Source organism: Hemiscyllium ocellatum, chromosome 33 (assembly GCF_020745735.1).
Source record: "Hemiscyllium ocellatum isolate sHemOce1 chromosome 33, sHemOce1.pat.X.cur, whole genome shotgun sequence".
NCBI lineage: Eukaryota > Metazoa > Chordata > Chondrichthyes > Orectolobiformes > Hemiscylliidae > Hemiscyllium > Hemiscyllium ocellatum.
In genome coordinates, this window is record NC_083433.1 from 22,882,014 (window position 1) to 22,906,087 (window position 24,074).

The following is a 24,074-nucleotide window of genomic DNA, read 5'->3' on the forward strand; positions in this document are numbered from 1 at the left end:
GTGCAAATTTGGTTCCCATGGTTGTTCCGTGTGTCTGGATGAAGAATTGTATGTCAAAGGTGAAGACGTTATGATCGAGGATAAAGCGGATGAGCTGTAGGATGGTGTTTGGAGACTGGCAGTTGTTGGTGTTGAGTACTGAGGCTGTTGCTGCAATGCCATCCTTGTGGGGGATGCTGGTGTAGAGTGTGGAAACGTCCATTGTGACGAGGAATGTTCCCTGTTCGACTGGTCCGTGGGTGCTGAGTTTCTGTAAGAAATCCGTCGTGTCGCGACAGAAGCTGGAGATCCCCTGTACAATAGGTTTCAAGATGCCTTCCACGTAGCCAGAGAGATTATATTTGAATGTGTTTAATCCTATCCTGACTCTGCAGGTGGGCATGTCCAGTAAGAGTCAGTAGTTCTGAGGAGCTGATTGTTTCTCCCCCTTTTAACCCAGGGCGGCTGAAGCCATGTAACCCTGGCTGAAATCAGCTAAGTTGTGCAATACTAGGACTTTGATCTGGAACTCCCTTGGCTTGTATCACTCAGTCATTGGTTGGTTAAACTCTCTTTGGACTTATCAGAATCATCAGACAAGAGTGGCAGCTAGTCTCTTTTGAACCCGTGGGACTGCTGAAAATGGGAAATGTTTAAAGTAGTAGGATTTGTTAGTTATTGTGTTCTTTCACTTGTTCCTGAGAAGCTGAGAACTTGATCACTTCTCTTTCCATTGTGTGGTGCTAGCAGATTTTAAGTAATAATGTAAGATTTCGTGCTGAAATAAAGATATGAATGTGCAGGTAAACTTTGCTTGTCGTTAATAATTTCTGCCCTGTTGGCAGCTTTAGACATGTCAATTCTAGTAACTATTGATAGTGGTTGAAAAGCTATTGAATCTGTGGGTTTGAAGCTTCTAGTTGTAAACCTTGCTGTTTTATAATTACTCTATCAAATAGATTGCTTGGTCACTGGGAGGAGGCAGCCCGAGATCTGGCCACAGCCTGTAAACTAGATTACGATGATGATGCTAGCGCCATGCTGAAGGAGGTGCAACCTCGGGTAAGTGACCACATTCTGGATACATTTTTGCTTAAAATGTTGTGTCTTGGAGAATAAATAGCAAAGTAAGGATTTACTGATGGAATTGGTTTCTCTGACCCAACTTCATGCAGTTTTCAGATTTGTTTTTGCGTAAAAATCATTATGTGGAAGTGCTTTTGAAAATCTTATTCCAGTTTCAAATCCCTCATTTGGCTGTCTCATTCCATACCTACTGTAAACTCCTCTCGTTCTATAGCGTAGTGCCATTTTTTATTTCTGAACATCCCCAGTGTTAATCAAGACACCATTGGCAACAATGCCATTAGTTACCTATGCTGAGGCCACAGCCTCTGAAGTCCCTCCCTAAACTTCTTTACCTTCCCCACTCCTTTCTATTGGGATTATCCTTAAAGGAAATCTCGAGCATGGTGCTGGAAAAGCACAGCAGGTCAGGCAGCATCCAAGGAGCAGGAGAACTGACGTTTTGGGCGTAGGCCCTTCATCAGGAATGAGGCTGGGGGGCTGAGAGATAAATGGGAGGGGGGGGGTGTGTTTTGGGGGAAGGTAGCTGAGAATACGATAGGTCGATGAAGGTGGGGGAGAGATGATAGGTCGGGGAGGAGGGTGGAGCAGATAGAAGAGAAAGGTAGTGAAGGGCTTTTGCCAGAAACGTCGATTTTGCTGCTCCTTGGATGCTGTCTGAACTGCTGTGCTCTTCCAGCACCACTAATCCAGAACAAGGTAGTGCTGAGTTGCAGGCTTGGGCTGGGATAATGTGGGGGGAGGGGAAATGAGGAAACTGGTGAAATCCACAATGGTCCCAAGCGGTTACAGGGTCCCAAGACGGAATATGAGGCCTTCTTCCTCCAGGTGTCAGGTGGTAAGGGTTTGGCGATGGAGGAGGCCCAGGACCTGTATGTCCTTGGTGGAGTGGGAGGGGGAGTTGGTGTTCAGCCACAGGGCGGGTGGGGTTGGTTGGTGCGGGTGTCCCAGAGATGTTCCCTGAAACAATATGCAAGTTGGCGTCTTGTCTCCCCGATTGTAGAGGAGACCACATCGTGTTCAACAGATACAGTAGATGACATTGGTGGAAGACAATGCTTAAAGCCTACCTAACTCACCAAAATTTTCCTTACTATGTTCTGTAATTTCTCTTTAATGCTTCAGTATCAAACTTTGCTAGTGCTCCTGTGAAGCACTATAGAATACTTGATGTAAATGAAAGTTGTTTCAAATTACTTAATTTATTACATTACTTGTTACATTATTACTTAAAATCTGCTAGTACCACAGAATGGAAAGAGAAGTGATCAAGTTCTCAGCTTATAATTGTAATATGAAATAACAGTTAATGCTGGAAATGTGAAGTGGGTTAGTAGGCATTGGAATTTTCAGTGGCCAAAATTATATTTTGTTCATGGGATGTGGGTGTTGATGGCTAGGCCAGTATTAATTGCCCAGAGGGCTGTTTAAGAGTCAACCATATTGCTGTGGGTCTGAGGTTATAGATAGCTACTTTCCTCAAGTTCATTAATAAACCAGATGGGTTTATGTGGCAATCAGCAGTGGTTACCATGGGAGCCATCAGGCTCGATTATTCTTCCGGATTTCTTTTGTTGAATTCAGACTGCACCATCCAATGAGATTGATATCTCCAGAACATAGGCCTGGGGTTCTGGTTACTAATCCAATAACATTAGCACTTAATCACCACCTACCATTATGTTCTGAACCATTCTGGCCCTTAATGAGCTTGCTTCTGCACCAAAATGTTCCTCCATTTAACTGGAGTATCACATCAAGACATTTTTATGTAAGGCAAATAAACATTGAGATGATCAGTTCCAAGATTTGGCTTACAAAAAAATAATTGGAGCTGTTTTAAGTTTAGAATCTGTGACTGTACCCAAGGTAGTCTACCCTGCTGGTTACTTTAAACATGTGCAGACAGCTGGGGAAAGATGGAGGACTAGCATTTCAAATGCGTCCTGCTTGAAAACAAACCTGAAATTTCAACAATAATCTGCAGTTAATACAGGGCCCTTAATGTAATAATAGCATCCTAAAGCATTAAACAAAATTTGATATGGAATCTCTCCGAACTTGGAGGTAGTTCTTGTAGTCATTGAAGTACTTTTGAAGTGCAGTCACTGATTCTTTCAAAAGCTCTGGTTACCTTAGTTTCTACTGTTGAAATATAACAAGACCAACATTTAATAGCCATTCCTAGACATCTTGATTTGTTACACTTGCTGCAGGGCTCAGTTAAGCATCAACTACTTTGGTATGGGGCTGGTGTTGTATATGGGCCAGAATGGCTAAAGGCATCAAGTTTTTTTTCTGCTTAAATGATATCTGTGAATCAATTGGGCTTTTACAATAATCCACTCTAACCAATGTAAAAAATGCAGCAGGCAGTTTGCACTCAGCGAGCCCCATAAGTAGCACTTTGATCAGGTACGCTATTTTTGATGTTTGTTGAGGAATCGGTATTGATTGAGACAATGTTGTTTAAAATAATTTGTGCATCAGAGAGGGAAGACTGGCAAGACCACGTTTCTGGATTAGGTTTAGGAGTGGAAGCCATAGCTGTGCTCTGACTTGTACAAGTATAGGCTTGAAGACCTAACCATGTAAGCAGCAAGAATTCAAAGCTGTTACTTTGAATTTGTGTGAACTCAGCTGTCTGTCACTGTATGCTGCAACTCTTTGTAAAAGTAGCTGGGCTAAAGAAATGTTCAGTGCACTATGAAACTCGCAGGTGGAAAATAAAACTTGTAATTACAAATGCTGATGGACCAAGAGTCCAGCTGTTCTGAGAGTGGACTGCACTGTTAGAGCACGGTGCAGAAAACTATTTTAAACATGTAGTTTGAACTATTAGCAATGTGGCATAACTCCACTCCTTACTTCCTGTTTCTTCTATCCTAACAACACTAGCTAAAAAAAGCACAAACATCTCATTGTGCTTGTCTGTTTTGGGAAGAAAATAGAGATGGGAGTTTGCCATTTAGAGCCTCAGGCCTTTTCTGTCATTGAGAGATAATGGCTGATGTATACACATGCCAAATTTTCCCCAAAACGTATTTTTCTGAATAACAAAAAAAAGCATCAGTTGACATATGCAAAAAAGTTGCATATTTTTATCATCATTGCATGTTTACTTATTTATACTCCTATTCCTGCTATTATTCTCTGCCTTTATGGTGTATAAATTATATATAATTACTTTATAATTTACTTATAAATCGCCAAGATTCAAGGAGGAGGTATGCAAATCTTTAATCAGTAATGAGCTAGAAGGTTATGGGGAATGGATAGGAAAGTGGGTATGAGGCCAAGATGAGATCAGCCAGGATCTTATTAAATGGCAGAGCATGTTTGAGGGGCTGAAATGCCTAATCTGTTCCTAGTTCTTAGGAAGTTCATTGGGCGAAGTCTGTTCTTAATATTTTGTGGATATAAACTTAATTAGGGATTTCTAATTAACTCTTACATCCCTTTGTAATGCATGATTACGAACCATAAAATGTAGTTAGCTAATTTTCTTCCATTTAAATCAGGACCAGAGTAGGCATGGACAAAAGTTTCCAAAAAAGAAATCCTTTACAGGTATAGCCTGTAATATATATGCAGAGGATCTGACTGTTTTTGGAGTTCAGCTTTGAGCAGGTTTTTGGGGTGATGAACAGATCTATTTATTAAAGAATCTATGTATTTGACCAAATCTCCTTAGGCTCAAAAGATTATAGAACACAGAAGAAAATACGAAAGGAAGCGTGAAGAGAAGGACATTCGAGAGCGAATAGAGCGGGCTAAAAAAGCAAAGGAAGAACATGAAAAAGCACGTAAAGTAAGTTGCATGGTGTTGAAAATCACATTCACTTTTTTGCTTTACTCTAAAATCTCCCTTTTCCTCTCCTAATGGTGCATATTTCAGCTGCTTGGACAAATATTAATTTGAGAGAGATTCTGGTCAGAGAATATTAATGGACTTTTAACTTGAGGGTGTGTAGAACTGAACTCCATGCCCATGCATGCGCTTCATGACAAGAATCACAGGACAGTAACTGTGCGTAGTATCTCTAACTTTTATATAGAGTCCAAAGCAGAAATGGTTCTCTTGCCCCAACAGGTCCATTCATCCTCTTCCCACATATATTTTATCTTGCCTGTTAAGGGAAACCTGAAACACTATAATACTATTCTTTACATTGCCCCTATTTTACTTGAATTGCAACAATCTTGGTTTTTGTTTATTCAGTTGTAGGATGTAAGTACCACTGACTGGGCTAGCATTTATTGCCCATCCCTAGTTACCCTTGAGTCAGTGATGGTAAGCTGCTGCCTTGAATTGCTGAAGTCTCTTGGCTGACTGGCCCATAAAATAGTTAGGGAGAGAGCTCCAAGATTGTAGCCCAGTGATGCTGACTGAATATTTCCAAGTCAGGACGTTGTGGCCTTGGAGGACAATTTGCAGATGGTGGTGTTTCTATATCTCTGCCATAGAGCGATAATCCTATAGCATGGAGATCGAGGCCTTTGGCCCAAACTGGACCATGCCGACCAAGATGTCTGTCTACACTAACCCCATTTCCCTGCACTTGACCCATATCCTTCTAAGGTGAAAGTGAGGATAGCAGATGCTGGAGATTAGAGTCGAGAGTGTGGTGCTTGAAAAGCACAGCAGGTCAGGCAGCATCTGAGGAGCAGGAGAATCGATGTTTCGGGCAACAGCCCTTTACCAGGAATTTCTGATGAAGGACTTTTGCCCAAAACGTCGATTCTCCTGATCCGATACTGCCTGACCTGCGTTTTTCCAGCACCACACACACTCGACCCATATCCTTCTAGTCCTTTCCTATCCATGTAATGGTCCAAATGCCATTTTAACGGTTGCTAATGTACTGGCCTCAACCACTTTTGCTGGCAGCTCATGCCATATGCGTACTATTGTTTTAAAAAAAAGTTGCCCCTCAGGTTCCCTTTTATTCTTTCCCCTCTAACCTTTAAACTAATGCCCTCCAATCCTCTCTTGCCCAGTCCTGGGAAAAAGACTGCATTCACCCTATTCATGCCTCTCATGATCTTCTACACCTTTTTATATGGTTCCTCCCCCTCAGTCTCCTACGCTCTGAAGAAAAAGTAATATCTTGTCCAACCTCTCCCTATAACTCAGACCATTGAGTCCAAGCAATATCCTTATAAATTTCTTATGTGCTCTTTCCAGTTTATTAATATCCTTCCTATAAAAAGACGACCAAAACTGAACGCACTACTCCAAGTGCAGCCTCTCCCATGTCCTGTATAACTGCAACATAACTCCCCGGTTTCTTTGCTCGATGCCCTGATTGATGAAGGCTCAGTGTTCCAAAAGTCACATTCATTGCCCTTCTTCCGGTTGCTCCTTTTTCAGAGAACTGCAAACCTGACCTCCAAGAACCCACTGTTCCACTACACTCCTTAAGGCCCTACCATTCACCGTGAAACTCCTACCTTGATTTGACTTTCCAAAATGCAAGGCCTCACACTTACCTATATTAAACTCCATTTCCCATTTCTTGGCCCACTTCCCCAGTTGATCAAGTTGCTGCTGCAACTTCTGAGAACCTTCCTCACTGTCCACCTTACCGCTTATTTTAGTGTCATCTGCAGACTTACTAATCATGCCTTGTACATTCTCATCCAAATCATTGACATAGATAACAAACAGTAATTGGCCCTGCACCAACCCTTGTCCTTCTAGATAGTAGTGATCATATATTTGAAAAGTGACATATAAGGAGCCTGGCTTAAGATTATACAAGTCCTAAAGAACCATAGTTAAGTTTGCAAAGCCATCTGAATCTCAGTACATCAGGATTGTCAGTAATTTTAGTGTGATGGTATCCATATGCTGCTTGTGATGTACACCTGAACCTCATGTTCTATAATTGAAACTGATGTCTGAATGTTAGATTTGTTCGCTCATGGTCATGGTTTAACTAGAGTTTGTGTGAAATCTTCATGTTTTCATGACACTTGAATAGAATCTTTGACCATGTTGGTGCGCCCGTAAAGCTAGGTCTAACTGTAGAAAATTTCCCTGGTGCTCTGATTGTAATAAAGCATTGTGTGTGAGAGAGGAAGATTTACAGCAGTTTTTATTTTGTTTCACAATTCTGAATTTTAAAAAAAATCAATTTAAGTCAAAATAAAGAGCTACTTGAAACTTCAGATTGCAATACTATAAAAGCTCTTCTTATCAAGCATTTGCAAATACAAAAAGTTGGGTTTTTCTTACTGGTTGAGCAATTTACCTAGCATTTTTAATCATGCTAAAAGTCCCAAATTCTGTCACAAATATGAAGATGTAATAGTGGACACCTAATTCTTCTCACAACTATATCAATAGAGGTGACAAAATTGTTCACACAGTAATCAATTTTGAGAAGTGTTTGAAAAGAAGACTGCAAAAAGAGTTGCAAGGCATTTTGAACTCAATTCAAGAGTTCAGATATCATCTGTCTGAACTTATGGCCCTTTCACAGGTCACAAGTGAAATCTGGACATTTCTTGTTGCTTCATAGCACATTGACATTTTTTTCAGACAAGTCTTCACCAAAGAAGTCAAGCTCTTGCGTAAAGCTTCTCATTGTCTGCGCATCCCAAAAAACTTAAGTGAATAAGTTATTCTGTTCAAATGTAGTCACTGTGAAGTGAATGTAGTAGCCAATTTATACACAGTAGGGTCCAAGCACATGACACAAGTGACTCGTTTATTTGTTGTGGATAAAAGTTGAATACTGGCCATGGCACTTAAAAAGAAAATCCTGGCTCTTCAAACGTAGTAATGGAATAGTTTACATTCATATTAGCGGGCAATCTAGTGTCTTCTAAAAGTACTGCACAGAATTTTCAGCCTCGATTACTTATTTGCATCCTGAGTGGGATAATATTTCTGGCTTGAAGCCAAATACTACAACAACTCGAGACTCACCTGATCTGTAAAATGCTGGGACACCTGATCATAGAGATTTGTTTGTCAGTGAATTACTTGCTGGGCAACCTCAATTACTACAATCTTCAGTTTTATAGTTGCTCTGATGCTGAAGACCTAATTAGCAGCTAAATTCAATTGCAATCTGGTTAGTAGTCGATTGTTGCCAATCCTCTTGGCTTTCAATGAGCAGATTTAAATTATGTAGACTTCAAAATGGCATGACATAAAAAGCCCAAAGCAGGGTAGGAGGCTGGTTTAAACACTGGAATGAATCTCCAAAGCTAATCAGAAAATGAACTGACCCATTTCGAGCTTTTGTTGAGATGCTGGGTGGAAATTCAAATCAACTGGTAGTTTTTACTGCCGTGCCTCTGCCTGTTCTTGATTCTTGTTTCTGGGTTTATTTTCCTTCTCCGTGTGGAATTAAGATTGTAAAATATGCTTTTAATGCTTGCTGCAATAAGACATTATGGTTGGCAGATATGTTACATGTTAGACGGTCAGTTTCACCCGGCATGCTGTTGACTATGAATCGTCATTTAGACATTCTGCTGATTCTGGGAAGGATTAGATTCCCTCCAGTGTGGAAACAGGCCCTTCGGCCCAACAGGTTCACACCGACCCTCCGAAGAGCAACCCACCCAGACCCATTCCCCAACATTTACTCCTGACTAATACACCTAACGCTACAGGCAATTTAGCATTGCCAATTCACCTAACCTGCACATCTTTGGACTGTGGGAGGAAACCGGAGCATCCAGAGGAAACCCACGCGGACACTGGGAGAATGCGCAAACTCCACACACAGTTGCCCAAGGGGGGAATTGAACCCAGGTCCCTGACACTGAGAGGCAGCAGTGGTAACCACTGAGCCACCGTGCTGCCCCACCTTTATGCTGCAGAAGCAATCTTACTCATGTGAACCGAGTCAAAACGTGTAGTGCTGGAAAGGCACAGCCGGTCAGGCAGCATCCAAGAAGCAGGAGAATCGATGTTTCGAGCATAAGCTCTTAATTGGGAATTCTCCTGCTTCTCAGATGCTGCCTGACTGGCTGTGTTTTTCGAGCGCCATAGCTTTTGACTCTGATCTCCAGCAAATGCAGTCCTTACTTTATTCCTCATGTGAGCAGAGCAGGAGTCATTACTGAGTTGGGATGTTAGATTCTTGTTTAGGAAGTGCCTGGCAGTCAGGAACTGAAGCACTTTGTTACGTTCATGGGATGTGTTGTCCTGATAATGATTAGACTCTGGAGATTCCCTTTGCTTTTAAGGAGACTCTGATTTGTGACTAGCATTTTACAGTCTGATATCTGGCTGAAGACATTTGCACCCTGCAAAAATAATTGGCATCAAAGTTTCTGCATAGAGTCTGAACTCCAGAAGGGTACCTGTGGTCTGGTACATCTGCATTTAGCTGTCTCAACAGCCACTCTATTCAAACAAATATTTAATTTCTTGATTTGTAGCCTTCATGTGTGATCCAGAAACTTCTCTTTATTTCAGGAGGAAGAGGCTCGCCGTCCAGGGGCAGCTGGATTCGGTGGTTTCCCAGGTTGGTTTTTCTGTATTCCTTTGGCCAATAGAGGATGAACATCCCGATTCAGTGGTGACTGCTGTTTTAAGACAGCTGCGAGAAACGCAACAGCTGACCAGGGACACTAAATGTTATACTGGGCAAATCCTTCCAACCACTTCACTAAATTAGATTGGACCTGAACAGTTTTGAAATAAAAATTGTTCATCAAAATGGGGTTGCCAAGATTTGCAATGAAATATTTCACATTTCTGGTATGGTTATCAATGTTCCTTGGGTGGTGAGATGCTCTCCGTAATCAAGTGGGAGATCGAAAGAACAGCAAGCCAGGCAGGATCAGGAGGTGAAGTCTATGTTTCTTAAGTAACTCCTCTTCAGGATTGGGGGTGGGTGTAAATGGGAGAGGGGTGAGGTAGGGATCGGTGAACAAAGATAGAGAGTAGGCCCCATGCTCTCTGTAGCTAGTGGTTGCTGCCTCAAAATTTTTGATTTCTTCACCTTTAGCCTCCTTTCTAATTTAGCTTGTGAATGTTTTAGCATCAGTTTGAATTGGTTACTCACTGTGGAAGTTGTCCTTGAAAAAATGCACTTGTGTGTCCCTAGAAGGCCTTGATTTGCCTTTCTGTATGCTATTTCCGGTTGATCACAAACTGACAGCCTCCTCAAATTAAGCTCTGAGTTCTGCAACACTGCCAGTAATATGTACACTCCATCACTTTTGCATCATTTTAATTCATCACGTCCAATTCTTACTAGGCTACAGTTTCAATCAACATTCTGATTGTTCCCAAGAAGTGGCTGATTTTCATTTTGCTGTCCCAGACAGTGAATGTCAGCAGTTGATAATAGAGGGCATCGCAGTCAACTCTGCTCCTATTCTTGCTCAAATGTCATTACATATACACTTACCAACAGGAGTTAGTAAGTCAGAAACTCAGTGTCTGGCCTTGCTAGACCAAAAGTAACTGGCCATTGCTGTCTCAGTGAAGACTGGGTGACTTTCATAAACTAGTCATTTCCTATATCTGCTGCTCTTGTATGAGTGCATTTTGGTAAAACAAGCAAAGGCAGTTGATGGTAGGGCCCTAGGTGGTGTTGTTGAACAGAGACCTAAGGGTTCAGGTACGTTGTCTACCTGCAACGCAAGTTTCAAAGAACTGAGTGGTAAAGAAGGCGTTTAGCACATTTACCTTCATTGCTCATACCATTTGAGTATGGAAGTTGAGATGTCATGTTGTACAGAACATTGGTGAGGCCACTTTTGGAGTACAGTGTACAGTTTTGGTCACCCTGCTATTGGAAGGGTATTATTAAATTGGAGAGGGTTTAGAAGAGATTTATCAGGATGTTGCCAGCACTGGAGCGTTTGAGTTATATGGAGAAACTGGATAGGCTGGGACTTTCTTCACTGGAACATAAGAGGTTGAGGGGTGACCTTTATAAAGGTTTATTGAATCATGAGGGGGCATAGATAAAAGTGAATAGCAAAGGTCTTTTTCCTGGGGTGGGAAAGTTCAAAACTAGGGGGTATATTTTTAAGGTGAGAAGAGAAGGATTTAAAAGGGACTTGAGGGGCAACTTTTTATCTCGCAGGATGGTTTGTGTGGAATGAACTGCCAGAGGAAGTGTTAGATGTGGGTACAGTTAGAACATTTAAAAAACATTTGGATAAGTATATGAATAGGAAAGGTTTAGAGTGATATGAGACAAATGGAGGCAAGTGGGACTAGATTAGTTTGGGAATATGGTCAGTGTGGACTGGTCGGCCTGAAAGGTCCATTTTTGTGCTGTCTGACTCTGTAGAATTTGAACCCAGGATAATTTGGAAATCCAATTTGCTTATTATTCATAGATATTCCTGACTGATGTACTAATAACTGAGTTCAATTCTACATTGTAGATCAAGTTTTTATACAGAAATAAAGCTGTAAATCACAATGGGTCAGGAAACATCTGTGGAGAGAGAACAAACTTGAGTTTTGGGTCTTAAGGCTCAAAACGTTAGCTTGCTCTCAGTAGATGCTGTTTGACTTGTGATTAACAGCATTTTTTTGTTTTCAGTACAGATTCCAGCATCTGCAGTAATTTGCACCTAAATACTTGTGTTCTAATATGGTCTTGGATGTCTGATAGTTTAAATGGTCTCTGAGTCTGCGTGTAAGCCAGTGCCGTTTAGTTTTCCTCATTACCTATATTGTAGTTTTCCATAAACGGAGTGATTATCCATAACGTCAAGGTATTGCATGTGACATGAGGCTAGCTGCACAGGACAAGCTGGAAGAAGCATTTATTTTGAGCACACTGACCGTGCTAGTGCATGCACTGCTGAGGAAGGGACTGAGGAGCTTAAGGCTTTTCCCTTCCCAGCTAGAGCAGGGACAAGGGTCATCCATGGAAGTGGGAGTTGGGGTAGCGGGGGGGGGTTGTCTGCAACTGAAATGCAATAGCCTCTTTTTTAAAATTTTTTTAAAACAATTGTCAGAACCTGAAAGATGTTTCTGAACATATTCTGTATCATGTCATTTTGGAAGCTGGCTGCTGCTTTCTAACATTTGCCAGTGAGGTCAGCTTTCCCTTTGCATATATGCAGTCTGGCTGGTGTTTATACAAGCAACAGCCTTCCATATGTATCTGTTCAATTAGAGTTCAGATCCATCAATCATGGGAGAGATCAATGTATCTGTGCTGCTTTATAATCACCTTGTTCTTGAATTCAGCATCAATGTTAATTTTCCTATCTTCAGGAGGTGCTGGTGGTTTTCCAGGTGGAATGCCTGGGATGGCAGGAATGCCTGGTCTGAATGATCTACTTGGTGATCCAGAGGTGCTTGCAGCAATGCAGGTAACTGTAATACGAATTTTCAATCTCGGAGTGCAGTCCTATCTGGTAGTTGCTCACTAAAATGCACTCGTCACCAGAATCACCATTACTGTGGTGGGTAGTTGAGAGATTGGGATTGGAATCCTGACACTTAAGCCCCTGTGCTGTCTGATCCAAATGATGCCAGGTCACTGTACATATCCAGGAGTGTCAAATTGTTGACTTGGCTTATTGAAACAGGTAGATGGTGGGTGTTTTTTCTAAATATGGAATGTGAATGTCCAGCTTGAGAAACTACTGCTTCTGGTGAACATCTCATAGAGAAGTGAGATGTGCATTCTGCATTGTGTTTCCTCTTGGTACATTTGTGAAGTACTTGTTCTCTCTTCCAATCATTGTTTCCCTCTCCCCTCTTTTTTAATCACGTCGGAAAAGAGCAGTTTGTAGTCCTTTCAGCTGCGTTGCACCAACTCTATTTGATTAGTTACAGGTCAAAAGCAGCACATGTACAGGAAGAGAGAGATGTTTTCACTTCCCCCTCATCTTGTTTTGAAGGCAGTGATTCATACTAGAATGCACCTTCATGTAAAGCTAAGAAACTGTATCACCCCCCCCCCAAAGTCATGTTTAATATCGTTTTGGACAGAATTGTATTGGGAATTGGGAAGGGGTGACAGTAAGGTAGAGGACCATAGGGCTGCTCTCATTATTAGTGTTGGTTTAACCAAAAGGTTGCTATCCCTTAGGTGAGACTTACCCTTCCTGTAATGGCTAAGGTGTATGTGAATGAGGAGAACTGAACCATTGCCACAGTTATTGATGGCTGTACTTCTAGTAAACTCACATTTGTGATTTGGAGTTGGCATGATCGCTAACCTGAGATTGCTCCATCACTTTTCATGACACCTGTTAATTGAGTACAAATGGGGGAGTAACTCTGGGACCTTGCTTAGTATTGTACTGCATGCTGTGATCCTTAGTTAGCCTCAGAAACTGGAAGAGTTAATCAAAAGAAAATTATGAAGCTAGCCTTAAACCTTCAGCATTTTTCTACATTCCGTGCCTATTAAAGCATTATTTAACTGTTTTTCTCTGCAGGATCCTGAGATAATGGCTGCATTCCAAGATGTGGCCCAGAACCCAGCTAACATCTCGAAATACCAGAACAACCCCAAGGTGATGAACTTCGTGGAGAAACTATCATCTAAATTTGGTGCCAAGCCATAAAGAGCCAGATCACGGAATGTCTGAAATAAAATCTTAATTAGAACTCCCTCCCTACCACCCATGCACTGCTCTTGCATCTATATACCTCCCAAAGTTCAGAGTAGCCTGCTTTATTTTTGGGTCTTTTTCTTACTAGATTTAATTTGATCTTTTGGAATTTTTTTGACACAACAGTAAAAAAAAATGTTGCTCATGCAAAACCTCTCCTGCTGCTTAATATCTTTAGTGACCTGGGTCTGGTAACAGGTTTATTACTTACACCGAGACTTGGAGTTCTAACCCTTTCACTAGCAAACTTTGGGGATATTTGATGCCTCTATTTTAGCAAATCAGTTAATGCTAAAATAAACTGTTTAAAACTGTAGAGTGGAGAGTTAATACAAACATGGATTGCCTTAGAAAGAAAAACACGGGAACAAATTAACTGTATGTGTGGAGTCCAGACATTAATGTGCTTCTAACCTACCTTTGGCATAGTTAAGCACAGTTTGTATTGTGGCATGAGACTATAGGCAGCAGATGTATTTCAGATTTAAAACTTTGATTAATCCTCTGCTAGATAACATTAAAGAAGCCTTGTTCTCCTGCCTGCTGAGTTAGCTAATCTCCAGGGGGATTCATTTGGATGCTGTGGGTCATCTTTGACTACATAGGTGAGCAATCCCTACTTCACTATCCAGTGATTTTACTGCATGTTGTGGTTTTTGAATATGAAGAGAAGTTTGACAAACTTACACTCTGGCCAAGCAGCTTTCTGACCTAACTATTTTTGTTAAAAGTGACAAACCGGGAGATGTATCAGTGGGCTGCAAGTACCCTTACAGCTGCAGCCAAGGATAAATGACTGACTGTCGACATAAATGCTAGTTTCATGGTAAGGTACTAGAGGGGAAAGGAATGAAGGTTGAGCACTTCCTATGTGAAATGTTTTGGGTATTCAGTCAAAAGGACACTTTATTGCCCTTGATACCCACTACATGACAGCCTAGTCAGTTGATACAAACTAACACCTTGGTCTTTATTATCCACCATACAACTTTGTGCACCCAGTTGTCAAGTAGTTACTGCTGAGGTTGCAACTAGGTTAATTGGTTCAGTTGTATTTCTACCCAGTAACAATCAATACATTTTGAAAAGCAGATTAATGACTATCTGACGAGAGCAATATTAAATGTAAATATCAAGCATGAGAACTCTACTTATTCTGACCCTAAAAATGTCTTTGTTTGCCTCCTTCAGAAGATTAAATTCTGGTGAATTCATGGTTGTGTCTGTATTAAGCCAGTGTTATTTAGACTGTTGTAGACTGATTTCTTATGAACAAGATTTTTATATTTTTATAGAACTCTATACTATTAACCATCCTTGTTTAATAGTGGGGAAGCAGATGAAAAGAGCAAGTGGGCAATTTTACACTCTTGTCGGAGAAATTAAGTTCCCAGAGGTATAATTGTAGAAATTTCTATACTGAAGGGGCAGAATCTGTATGATGTATGTAGTTATGCTGCCCTTTTCTCCCATCTGCTAACTCTGATGAACTGTGGATACCCCTTCAGGGGGATGGAGCTGTAAGTCTATGATCACTTGGGAGTTTTTTTTTAGTTCCGGAAGTAAATGGAACTAGGGTGAAATTGTTCCTCCTTCCCTCCCTCCCCCTCACCTTCTCTGAATGTTAATTGATGGTAGCCATGATATGAAGGTGCTGGTATTGGACTGGGGTGGGCAAAGTCGTAAGTCACATGACTCCAGGTTATAGTTCAAGAGGTCTATTTGAAATCCTAAGCTTTCAGAGCACTGATCCTTTGTCAGATGAAGTCAGCAGCAGTGATTTCAAGTAAAACTATGGGACTAAAAACTGGTGTCGTGTGACTTATGACATATTAAATCGAGGCTGAAAGGGACCGGGATCTCCCAGACTCAAACTTGAACAGACTGTCATCCTTCCATGTTTAAAAAGTAACAAATAAAACATCAAATGTTCTCCTCCAAAAGAATTTCTTAACAACACAATATAATGAAAGTCTATTTTAGAAAAAAAACCCTGCTAGTGCTTTAATGATGCTGGTTGTTTTCTTCACATGTTCAAACATACAGCAATGAAGAATGTCCTGTTAGCCTCAATGCAGCTGGAGCATATGACACCCATTAACAAAACTGGAGGATTCCTTCATGTACAGCCTCCCTAACATAAGCATTTTTCAAACCTGTCACTAATTATTATTCTTTATTCATGGTTCATGTTCATTTATTGCTGTTTCTGTCCAACCCCAGTGTACTCTCATGTCCTTGTTCATCCCTATCCTTGAATACCATCTCAGCTCAGTGAGGTCTGTAGTCCTATTGGTATGAGCATTGTAGCTCACCTCATGGAAAGATGGGCACCAGTTCTTGCTCAAGTCTAGTCTTCAAGGGTTGTGAATCACACTCTGGTGCCAAGTGTTTCAAGGGTCACACAGGGCTGTTTACTCAATAAGGTACTATGAATTGTAGAAGTACATCAGTCAATCCCCGTATCAATCTGCTCTGGGTCTTGTGGCAAGATTATAAATTTCTTCTGAACCCACTTGGGAGAATTTCACAATGAGGCTTCTGCTGTTTGACTGCTGTAAACTTTCCACAACAGGAAAAGTCAAAACACCTGGGGCTACAAACCACCACAGCCTGTACCATAACTCCCACTGGACTGTGAGCAACTGCTTGGAAGAAACACTCAACCACCCCACTGGCCTAGACTCAACCTGCTGAATGGCTGCTTCCTGTACTTAGTTATTATAAGATCAGCCAACCACAGTTGATTAAAAGCAGCCAGTTGATGAAATAGTTACAAGTCTGCTCCACTATTCTTATAAAATCATATCAAATCATTAACTCCACTCTCCTAGACACTTCTTTTTACTGTTTTCCTTGATTTTTTTTTCAATCCTGCTGTTACTGTTATCTCCTTTGGTGTCTCTCAAATCAGTGGATTGTATTCTGGAAGCAGGCGTGGAGGGTGTGCCAACATTGCTGGACATGGGGCTAAGCCCAAATGCACCTGGTCCACACCCATGTTTATTGGAAAGGTGGGCGGCCACCAAGAAACTGCTAATCCTGCCAGTGGCACACCAGTAAAAATCCACCCTCCTTTTGAGTAAACATTGCAAAAACAGCATTCAGAATGATAACATTTATATATGGAGTGCTCTCTTTTAAAAAGAACACAAACCATTAGTTTTGAGATCTAAGCCTTTTCCCAAAAAAAGTCACAAGTCAATCTTGTGTGCAAAGCATTAAGCTCAAATTGTCAAAAAGACTGTATAATTTGAAGTGAGATTTTTAAGAAAATAAACAAATAACTTTTAAAAACTCGATTTTAAGTGCTCTAAAAACATTTTATACAACCCTCCCCTCCCATACAATGTACAGACAGGAGCAGTCCTTTTAAGACCAGGCTACACCAACCAGATTTCAGCAATGTGCTGAAAGGCTTGGTACCAATGATTGTTCTGCCACACACTACACTGACAACATTTCATACTGTGGCTTGTAAAAGATTATTCAAATCTGCACCAAAAAAAGACTGCTAAATTCTTCTTTAACATTATCCCATAAATGCACTTTTTTTTTGAAAAAAATTATGTAAAAAGATACCACCTACAATAAAACTTTACATCAAACCCTGTAGTGACTCCACTATGCATTGAATACCATGAAGCGGTTAGTCAGCCCAAATTACTCGAAACAAAAATGTCCGTGTGAATACAGGGTCCATCCAAATAGTTTCCAAATTGACCACAATCTTTCTTAAGAATCAACCTAATCTCAGACCACAGGTAGAGCATCCCAGAAGGTACAGGGTCACTCTTTCTCTCAGATCAAATTCTTTACCATTAACCCGATATTTTCTCTTCAAACATTTTTTGTGAAGTGATTTGGCTTGATCAGTGTGAAGAATGGTGTTTGCTTCATAACTGATATTAAATCTTAACGTGTCTTGGGGTTCTTCCAATCACACAACTCTATAAATCAATTGCTGGATGCAGTGGCAGCCAGAAGGTCCCAGTTTCCATTTCTGGTCTGTGCAAAGTTGCTCTGAGGTATCCATTGCACTGCTAAATTGGATCTCCTGGGTCAGGCCAGGAATAAAGTAATGAAGCCTGGCCTATTGCTGCCAATTCACACTCTAGTAACCTTTCGGTGGAAAGTACGAGCATGTGATAAAGTAAGCAGCAAACAATGCACATTACTCCCCCAGTCAAACTGACTGCCAGTGTTTGTTAAGCAAGATATGTATGTCAGGGAAAGTCACCTCATAGCAAGGAGCGCAGGTAAGTGACACAGTACCTCAACTGAGGCACAGTCTCCAGGAAGCAAGGCACAAAATAAAAAGGAGCAACAGTCTTTCACTAGGAGACAAATGGTCCAACGTTCTCGCGCCTGTCATTAACTCCTATAACAAGAGATTTGCTCTTTTAATGATGGATTAATTTGCCATTTAGATTGACACTGGTAGACAAATTCCAAAAATCGGGTTATTAAAAAAATGTAATTTCATATTTAAAACATTTACTTGCTGCTAAAATGTGGTGGTTGCTGAAGTAAATTTAGTAACAGCTATTGGATTTACCTGGATGTTGTGAAATTATAAAATCAGCCATATGAGCCAATAGGCTCAATGACAGGAGATCCAGACAACAAGCTTATTGCTCAGAGGCAACTGGCCAGAGAGGAAACTGCAGCAATCTGAACTGGCCAAGAAAAAAAACAACCCCTTCCACCTTTGTTCACAGAGCTGGGACCAGAGGACACTCAAGGCTGCTCTCACTCTGGAAGGATGGGAAGGAGTTTAGTTTGGGAGGAATGCGACTCAAAAGGTCCCTTAATCTCAAACTCAATAGACTGGCCACACTGTCCTCCATTCTCACAGTTCACACTAACAAGTCTCTTCAGTCTCCCTTAGAGGATGCCAGTCCCTGGGACTAGCACAGATGGAACTGGCTCCACCTCCACTTTGGGCCTCCTAAGCATTGCCAGCATCTGTCTTCCATCAGCGTCCTGACTTTCAGACTCCGCATCACCGAAGGAGCTCTTGATTATCAGTGGCGAAGCTGCCACCAGCCCATGCCATTCCCGTTCCTCCTTGACGCCCTCCTGCATCCTGTCAAGATTAAGGAAAGCTGAGATTTCTTTCTCGACTCTCACTGGCTCCTCTTTGATGCCTTGTTCAGTGGCTTCAATGTGCTGAATGGCCTTAGAAGAGAAAGAATATTTAGGTGACTGCTAAAAACAACAAAATAAATTTAATACTGAGATGACCCCTCTTATGCAAATATATCTCAATATTTAATAGTCCCCTTTTATGAAATGGGTCAGCTTTCCCCACCCCAACCCTGCTACTGTGCTGACAGATCCACAAAGTCCAGCACTTGCCTCAGGTATCTCCTCTCAAATCAGCCAGTTAGGACACTGGAAAAAAGTGAGGACTGGAGATCAGAGTCAAAAAGTGTGGTGCTGGAAAAGCACAGCCGGTCAGGCAGCATCCAAGGAGCAGGAGAGTCGATGTTTCAAGCATAAGCTCTTCCTCAGGAATGAGGGGATGGCCAAACTCTAGCATCGTCTTCTGCCTTGGGACCCTCCAAAATACACGGATCAATGTAGATTTCACCAGTTTCATTGTTTCCCTCCCCCCACCTTATCCCACAGTCAGCCTTCTATCTTGGCACCACCCTCTTAAACTGTCCTACCTGTCCATTTTCCTTCCCACCTAAACGTTCCACCTCCCTTTCCAACCTATCACCATCACCCCCACCTTCATCTACCTTCCCCTCCCTCCCTCAGCTTCACCCCCTCCTAATTATCTCTCAGCCCCCTTGGGCCATCCCCTCATTCCTGAAGAGCTTATGCCCGAAACATCAAATCTCTTGCTCCTTGGATGCTGCCTGACTGGCTATGCTTTTCCAGTGCCACACTCTTTGACTTAGGAGACTGTAGGCCATCTCAATCCTGACAGAAGGAGGAAACCACTCCCTGGACAAGAGTGACCACCCCCAAGAGCAATGCATAAACCTACTGCAGCGCTCTGATCCTGTAAATAAGATATTGTGCTTCTGAATCCACACACCCCCATACCTGTACAATAGTGTCCAAGTTCTGTTTCGATGTGGACACTGTACTGATGACGGAGCTCGGTGCCATGGTTACCACGTTGACCTGGAGGACACTTGGAGGCAGAGGTGCTGGCACTATGACAGTTGGGTGTTGAGTTGGTGCCGGGGGACTGTGTGCGACGGACAGCTAATGGAGAGAAACGAAAAACATCTTCAGAAAAAGCATCAGAGGCTGTTTATATAAAACATTCAGCTGCAAACAAGTGAAGGAGGGGGAGACAGGCAGCAGAGAGTGAGTTAGGCAGAGAAAGTGGAAGCTGGAATGAGAAATACAGGCAGTGGAAGAAATGGATACAAACGGACAGATGGGCTTAGGACAGAAAGAGTGGGTCAAAAAAGGAGAACGTAGGGAAGCACATTAAAAAAAATGCAGCACGGTGGTTCAGTGGTTAATACTGCAGCCTCACAGCACCAGAGTACCTGGGTTCGAATCCAGCCTTGGTCGACTGTCTATGTGGAGTTTGCACATTCTCCTGTGTCCGTGTGGGTTTCCTCCCACAGTACAAAGACGTGCAGGTTAGGTGATGTGGCCATGTTAAAATTGCCCACTGTGTTCAGGGATGTGAAGGTAAGTGTATTAGTCAGGGATAGATGTAGAGTAATGGGGAATGGGTTTGGGTGGGTTACTCTTTGGAGGGTCGGTATGGACCTGTTGGGTCAAATGGCCTGTTTCCACACTCTAGGGAATCTACCGGACCAAGAAATTTTTAAAAATAGTTGTGATCTGACTGTAATATACAGACCACAGCCCCTCATTACTATATTGTTAAGCATAGCATATGGATTCTGACATTCACTTGAAATGAAGTACTGGGGAGGAGCCCTTTTCCATAAGTGACCACCTGCCTACCCATTCTCCCTCCTCAACGTTGTCAAGAAAAGAAAGAGAAGGAAACATTGAGCTTTGTCACCCTCACTTCCCAAGAGTCTTCTGTGCAACGTGACATCTGCACATTTTTAGACTGAGAAAATGTCATCAATTTAATGACGGGAGCATTGGTGTGGGTTTGAATAACACTTTCTGTGCTGGAATGGAGTGACTGTCTCACCTGCTCAACCCACACACCAAGCCATCGCAGAGACAGAGAGGGAGGGTCTCAAATATAAAAACTTAATTTAAAAAATTGGTACGGAGGGGAGGTAAACACAGACCATGTTTTTTAAGGGGTCATTTGCAGCCAAAACTCAAGGGTAACATGGTAACTCCAAAATTCCAATGAAATATGCCACTTAGTATGGGTCTCAAGAACATGAAGAAACCTCAAGCTTGTTCTGTGATAGGATTCCAACCAAGCCATGGTTCAACCAAACTCCATTGACCCAACTTAGATCCATAAACTTTAATATGCACATTCAACAAAGGTGTATCAATCTCGGTTTTTAATTTTGACATTGGCAACCTACCCTCCCTCCCTCAGCATCTGTTTTAGCAGCATTTTTTGAGGCAGAGAGTTGCAAATTCCTACTCCGCCCCCCCCCCCTCCCCTTTGTATGAAGAGGTACTTTCTGACATCATCCCTGAGTGAGCTGGCTCTAATTTTAAGATAAAAGTCCCATTGTTGAAGACTCCTAACTGAGGAAGTAGTTGCTCTCCATCTCAATTGAGTTCTTTCATCTTCATAACGACACCTCAGTTAGCCAGCCCTTTAATCTTCTCCACATGGATATGGAAGGTTTGAGGTATAAAGAAAGGACTGGGACTTTTCACTGGAGTGTAGTAGCTTGAGAGGTGACCTTATAGAGGTTTACAAAATCATGAGGGGTATAGACAGTGTCTTTTCCCAGGATAGAGATTTCAAGACTAGGGGACATAGTTTTAAGTTGACTGGAGAGAATTAAGAAAAACATGAGGACCAAGTTTTTTTTTACACAAGGTGGTTCACATATGGTGGATGCAGGCACAATTACAACATTTAAAAGACATGGGTTTGGAGGGAAAAGGGCTAGGAGCAGTCATGTGGGACTAGTTAGGTTTGGGATCGTGTTCAGCATGGACTGGTTGGACCAAATACAAGCCCATTCTGAGCAACCTGCACGCATAGCCTTTCAGAAACTCCCAAACAGCAAGGCTGCTGAGAAACAGTGACCTGTGGAACCCACAGGGCCATGCAGTCATACAGTCTAGAAACAAACCCTTCAGTTCAACCAGCCCACATCCACCGTGTTCCCAAAGTAAACTAGCCCCATTTGCCCGTGTTTGGCCCATATCCCTCCAAACCTTTTCTATTCAAGTACTTATCCAAATGTCTTTTAAACTTTGTAACTGCACCTGCATCCACCACTTCCTCTGGTAGTTCATTCCACACACGAACCACACTGTGGTAAGTAATTGCCCCTCATGTCCTTAAATCTTTCACCTCTCACCTTAAAAAATGCTCCCAAGTTTTCACCTCCCCAACCTAGAGAAAAGACCTTTGTTATTCATCTTATCTATGCCCCTTATGACTTTATAAACCTCAATAAAGGTCACCCCTCAACCTCCTACACTCCAGTGAAAAAGGACCCAACCTCTCCTTCATAACTCAAACCTTCCATTTCCAGCAACATCCGGGTAAATCTTTTCTGAACCCTCTCCAATTTAATATTACCCTTCCTATAACAGGACGACCAGAACTGCGCACAGTACACCAGAAGAGGCCCTGCCAGTGTCCTCTATAACCTCAACATGACATCCCAACTCTTATACTCAAAAGGTCTGAACAATGAAGGCAAGCATACTAAACATTTTTCTGGGAGAAGGCAGGGTTGGAGCAGCTGATTCCGAGTGGGAGGAGAGTGACGGGCCTGAAGGAAAGGATCAGCCAACTAGGCTGTGAGGCTGAACTGGCAACAGACCAAAGAAAAATGCCGCAGCAGCTGTGACCATATCCACTTACAGGAGAAAATCAAAACCAATCAACAGAGACCAAACAGTAGCACAGACAGCTGAGAGAGAGGCTGCCCTTGCCCACAAGGAAGGGTTAACCCCTTCAGGAATGTCGAGTTGGAGTGGAGAAATCCCAGAATATAATTGTCCCGCTCAATTCCAGGGGCACAACTTATTATTAACTCATTGCTCTATATCATGCAGGGTTCCCCTCCCAGTTCCTACCCCCTTGCCACCAATCATTGCCCCCCTTCCAGTCCTTGTTAAATATTGATCTTGGAGCAAAGAAACAGGCCATTTGGCCCAGTAAGTCCATACTAGCTCCACAGGTGTTTTCCCATCTGACCCTATCAGCGTATTGTGTTACTTTCTCTTAAATACATCTGAACTATTCACATCTTCGTGAGAGCAAGTTCCAGACTGTGGGTATAAAGCTTTCTCATCAATTCCTTATTACATTTATTAGTTCGCTCAGATTTGAGAGTGTTAGCTTTGGACAATGAGGCCCTGTGGTGCAGTGAACAGAAAGTCTCAAGTTCAAGCCACGCCCCAGAACTTGTTAGCTAAGGAAAGTGTATTCATAATGCAGCCAAACGGGTTATTCTTCCAACCAGCAGGTGGTAAGTACAGGAGAGATTCCTGAGCCAGCCTTTAAATAAAATCATTTCATGGGATATCAGCATCATTGCTGCCCAGAACTGAATGGCTTGCTTGGTAGTTTCAAAGATGGTTATAAGTCACCTGCAACGCTGTGGCCTACACCTGGTAGATTTTCTTCCCTAACAGGACATTGCTAAACTAGAATAATCCATGGTCACCACTAGTTTTCAACTTCCAGATTTATTCATTGAATTCCAAAATTTCAGCAGCTGCTATGGTGGGATTTGAAGCCATGCATTAGCCTGAGCCTCTGGATTATAAATTGAGTTACATTGCCACTAGACCACTAATGGGAAGGAACCAGAGTCTCACCATTACGATACACATGACTGCAACATGCATATAAAAAATAACAAATAACCCAGAAAGTCAGGGAGCCTGTAGTTCTCCATTGGCAGAGGCATTGCCATGGAGAAAATGGCTAATCAGTATCCTTTTCTTCTGTTATAAAAATTGTTGGGAAGTTTTAGAATTTGGCATTCTTCCATTTGTCCTAATGAAAAGATTTCTCACCTCATAAAGCCATACAGCACGGAAACACACCCTTCAGTCCAACCAGTGCATGCCGAATATAATTCCAAACTAAACTAATCCCACCTGCCTGCTCCTGGCCCATATCCCTCCAAACCTGACCTACTCATGTACTTATTCAAATGTGTTTTAAACTTTGCAGTTGTACCCGCATCCACCACTACATCAGGAAGTCCATTCCAAACACAAACTATCCTCCATGCAAAACATTTGCCTCTTCAAATCTTTTTAAAATCTCTCTCCTCTCAACTTAAAAAGCTGCTCCCAAGTGTTGAAATTCCCCA

General features: G+C 42.0%; 2 protein-coding genes across 3 annotated transcripts in view; one reads left to right on the top strand and one right to left on the bottom strand.

Moving 5' to 3' along the window:
* st13 (ST13 Hsp70 interacting protein) overlaps positions 1-16,455 on the top strand; it is a 50,512-nt gene extending 34,057 nt beyond the window's left edge. Inside the window, exons 8-12 of the mRNA XM_060849673.1 lie at positions 939-1,041; positions 4,760-4,876; positions 9,509-9,557; positions 12,284-12,381; positions 13,459-16,455. Coding sequence (XP_060705656.1) covers positions 939-1,041; positions 4,760-4,876; positions 9,509-9,557; positions 12,284-12,381; positions 13,459-13,587 — 496 coding nt within the window. The 3' untranslated portion in view covers positions 13,588-16,455. The remainder of the gene's footprint in view (positions 1-938; positions 1,042-4,759; positions 4,877-9,508; positions 9,558-12,283; positions 12,382-13,458) is intronic.
* A 482-nt stretch (positions 16,456-16,937) lies between these two features.
* The window catches only part of LOC132831496 (transcription factor AP-4-like), a 34,082-nt gene continuing 26,945 nt past the window's right edge, over positions 16,938-24,074 (bottom strand). For both annotated transcript variants that reach the window (XM_060849672.1, XM_060849671.1), the window contains exons 6-7: positions 19,696-19,860; positions 16,938-18,816 (exon numbers count right to left, since the gene is read on the bottom strand). In XM_060849672.1, the coding sequence (XP_060705655.1) occupies positions 18,523-18,816; positions 19,696-19,860 (459 nt within the window). In that variant the 3' untranslated portion in view covers positions 16,938-18,522. The remainder of the gene's footprint in view (positions 18,817-19,695; positions 19,861-24,074) is intronic.